Genomic DNA, 3,364 nt, shown 5'->3' with positions numbered 1-3,364 from the left:
TGTAACATGACTAATAGGTTTTTTTGTTGTTGTTGTTTTAAATCAGGGAAGCTAATTTTGAGATTAATGTAGTAATACATATAATATACAAAACCAGTCAGAAACACTATGAAAAGGAAGTATACTAAGGGGTTTTGGTATTAAGATTTAGAACTAGTTAGAAAATCTAAAATGCAGTTTGATATATGAAAAGGCATCTTAAAACAAAATTAGAGGGGAAATAACATATTATTTAGTATCCGATTAACCAGGTGGCCATTTAAAAAAAAAAAAAAGATCCTTCCTTTACACTACTATTCCCCAGAATAGATTACAAATTGATTCAAACATGAACAATGAAATCGTGTGTGTGCGCGCACAAATACACACACACACCAAGAGAACATTGGGATTCAAAATCCTGTAAGTTTTTAAGGTTAAACAGGAAATGAACAAGAAAATCTCCACGCTCAAAAGGTTTTCAGAAAAGCCAAAGACAAATGACAACTGGAAGAAAAAGTTCACAATGCACATCACAAACTATTACCATGCCTCATGTCACCAATATATATATACTAGAATCAACAAAGGAATGACAAAATTATTCAGGAGAGAAACAGACAAAGGATACAATAAAGAGTTCACAGAAAAGGGAATATATATGATTCTTAAATTTAACTTCACTTATAATAAAAGGCAAAATAGAGCTGATACACCATTTTTTCAACTATTGGATTGGTAAGATCCACACATTGAATGGTTTACTGTAGGCTAAGCATTAAGGGATATTCTGTGGGAGAACAGTGAAACATGTGTGGAAGGCAATTAGCAATAGCTATCAAATTTCAAATGGAATATCTTTGGCCCAGAACTCTCACTTCTGGAAATTCATCCTATAGATAGTATACTTTACAAAGTATCTAAGAAGTTACTGGTTATAAGATAGACATGGACCATTAGCTTTAGGAAAACCTAAGGCAGACATGCTCTACCACACTATCAAAGATAAAAGTACCCTGATTTGAGATGTTAAAACACAAAAAGTGCATTTAGAATCAAAGCAATACTGTATTTGCATACATGCCACATGATATGCATTCAAGATAACTACTACAGTAACTTTTTTTTTTTTTTTTTTTTGCCAGAGGGAAAATGATGGGAAACAATCTAAATGTCCATCAGTACATTTCTGGTTAATTACACATAACCACAGACTGGAAAGAAATGTGGTCCTAGGAAAGAGGAGATATAGTAGTTTGGAAGGATCTTCAAGATACGCATAACCCAGTAAATAAAATATGCCAACTTTCGTGAAGAAACCAAAAATTTGTTTGCTTGTGTATACACAATGAAACTAGGGCACAAATGTGGCTGCTAACACAGAGGCTATGTTAGGTGCCAGGTGAAGGGGGACAAGGATGGAAAGCTTTTTCTATTTTATATTCTTGGGGCTGATGACTAATGACACTGAAAAACTTTAAATGAGGATTAACAACTGAAAGAAAAAAATCCAGAAATTTGGTATTTTTGAAAACACACTTTATCACTTAATATATACAATATTTACTTTGCTTGCCATCTGAAATGCCTCAGGAAAAACACAAACGCAGTCTTACACTAAAAACTTCCGTTGAATCGCACATGAAAGGAGCACATATTCTGACAATGTCAAGTTCTTTCCATAGCATTCCAGTCCTAAGAACAACTGTAATTCTTTATTCTTCTCATGGCTATCTGATAATTTCTTTCTTCATCATGGGCTCTAGTACTGGCAATTTCCCTTCAAGTCTCAACTTCATAAAACCACCCTTTATTTTTGAATGAAGCCATGTTGACAGACATATTTCATAACTCAGGGAAAAGAATCTGGATCAATCACAAACTCAAAGAACATCACAGAAGTATTACGATGCTGTGGACATTTCTTCTATTTCTTTTCTGATGCTTTTTATCACGATCAGCTTCCTTTTCTTCCCAACTGTGTGCACTGCCTTGTTCTCCGTACGTTTTGACTTTTTAAAATCAAGTTGCAGGATTGGGTTGACTGTCTTGAACGCAGAGGTTCTCTGGGAGGTCGCTGCATCACTTAACTATTCTCTGTTGATAAACTTATCACAACCAAGTTCTTCTATCAGAGGATTGATCACTTCGGATGCAGTCAGGGCTATGGTAAATGTTAAAATATCGAAATCCACCCGCTGAGGATTGCGCTGGTACTCGGCGTCAAACGCGGCTTCCCGGGCTCGGCAGGCTTCCACGAACCGCCTGCGGCGCTCCTCCAGCTCCTGTATTCTGCCCGGAGCGATCGGATAATTTTCCAGGTAGTGGCGGAGGAACTGCTGGTAATTAATTCCTAAAACGCTAAGCGGGTGGCGGAGGCGGAGATAGGGCAACGCGGCCAGGCCCCCGGCGTTGCTGGCCCTGGACCTGGGCCTGGGCTCCGGACTCTCCTCCTCCAGCGGCTCCCCCAGCAATCGGGCGACCTCCGCCATCCGGGCATCCCTGGATGCCCCCGCCATCGCGCCTTCTCGGGCCGCCGGGCCTCCCCGGGCCGCCGCCACAGGGCCTCCTCTGGCCTCCGCCATCCGGCCTTCCCTGGCCGCTGCCATTCGGCCTCCCCTGGCGGCCGCCACCGGGCCTTCCCGGGCCGCCGCTACCGGGCCCTCCCGGGCTGCCGCCACCGGGCCCTCCCGGACCTCCGCAGCCGGCGCCGGGGTCGGCTCCCGCCTCCCGCCGCCTACCTCCGCCTGTGGGACGCCGATGTCGCCACTAGCTGCGTCCGTCTGGGGGACGCTGCTGTCTGCGGGCAGCTGGGACATCTCGGACCGCAGGGATAGCTCGGTGGCTCCCGAAAAACTGGAATAACGGGGCAGTGCGACTACGGGTGTGCACGCGAGGGCGCGTACATGAGCGCAATGCGCACGGGTAAACGCTGTGTGCACAGCCGTGTGCGCAAGCGTAGACGCTCTGTCACCTAGCAGCCCTGCGCATGCGTAGTAGCCCGGCGCCCAGAGATTTAACATACCAACTACTGGCCAGCACTGCTAACGCATCTGAAACCGCAGAATGTGCAAGGGTGGGGCCCAAGTTTTTACATTTCTACCAGTTCAATGTTTATAAGAAGAGTCTTACAAGATCGTTTTCTGTAAGCGTTCCTAAGCTTCCATCTTAGGATGCTTCTAAACTGTTACCTAGTGATTGTTATTCTCTCTCTTTTGTTCTGCGGATTGAAATCAGGGCTTTGCACATTCTAAGCAATTGCTCTACCACTAAGCTACACTTCCCAGCCCCTTTGTATTAATTTTATTTTGAGACAGAGTCTAAGTTTTCCAGGCTGTCCTCAAACTTGTTATCCTCCTGTCTCAGCCTCCCGAGTAGCTAATGC

The 3,364-nt window shown here is 44.1% G+C and overlaps 1 protein-coding gene across 1 annotated transcript; it reads right to left on the bottom strand.

Moving 5' to 3' along the window:
• Window positions 1-446: 446 nt before the first annotated feature.
• Eid2 (EP300 interacting inhibitor of differentiation 2) lies at window positions 447-2,924 on the bottom strand. The gene has a single exon (XM_076838366.2). It carries the CDS (start codon window positions 2,796-2,798, stop codon window positions 2,070-2,072), a length of 729 nt encoding a protein of 242 aa, XP_076694481.1. The 5' UTR covers window positions 2,799-2,924; the 3' UTR covers window positions 447-2,069.
• Between the last annotated feature and the right edge of the window lie 440 nt (window positions 2,925-3,364).

This window comes from Callospermophilus lateralis, chromosome 18 (genome assembly GCF_048772815.1).
Source record: "Callospermophilus lateralis isolate mCalLat2 chromosome 18, mCalLat2.hap1, whole genome shotgun sequence".
NCBI classification, from domain to species: domain Eukaryota; kingdom Metazoa; phylum Chordata; class Mammalia; order Rodentia; family Sciuridae; genus Callospermophilus; species Callospermophilus lateralis.
The sequence above is the reverse complement of the archived record's forward strand: the minus strand, read 5'-3'. Positions and strand labels throughout refer to the sequence as shown.

What these genes read in the sequence shown, in the direction of transcription:
- Eid2 (XM_076838366.2), bottom strand. Translation starts at nt 2,798, where the DNA reads ATGTCCCAGCTGCCCGCAGACAGCAGCGTCCCCCAGACGGACGCAGCT.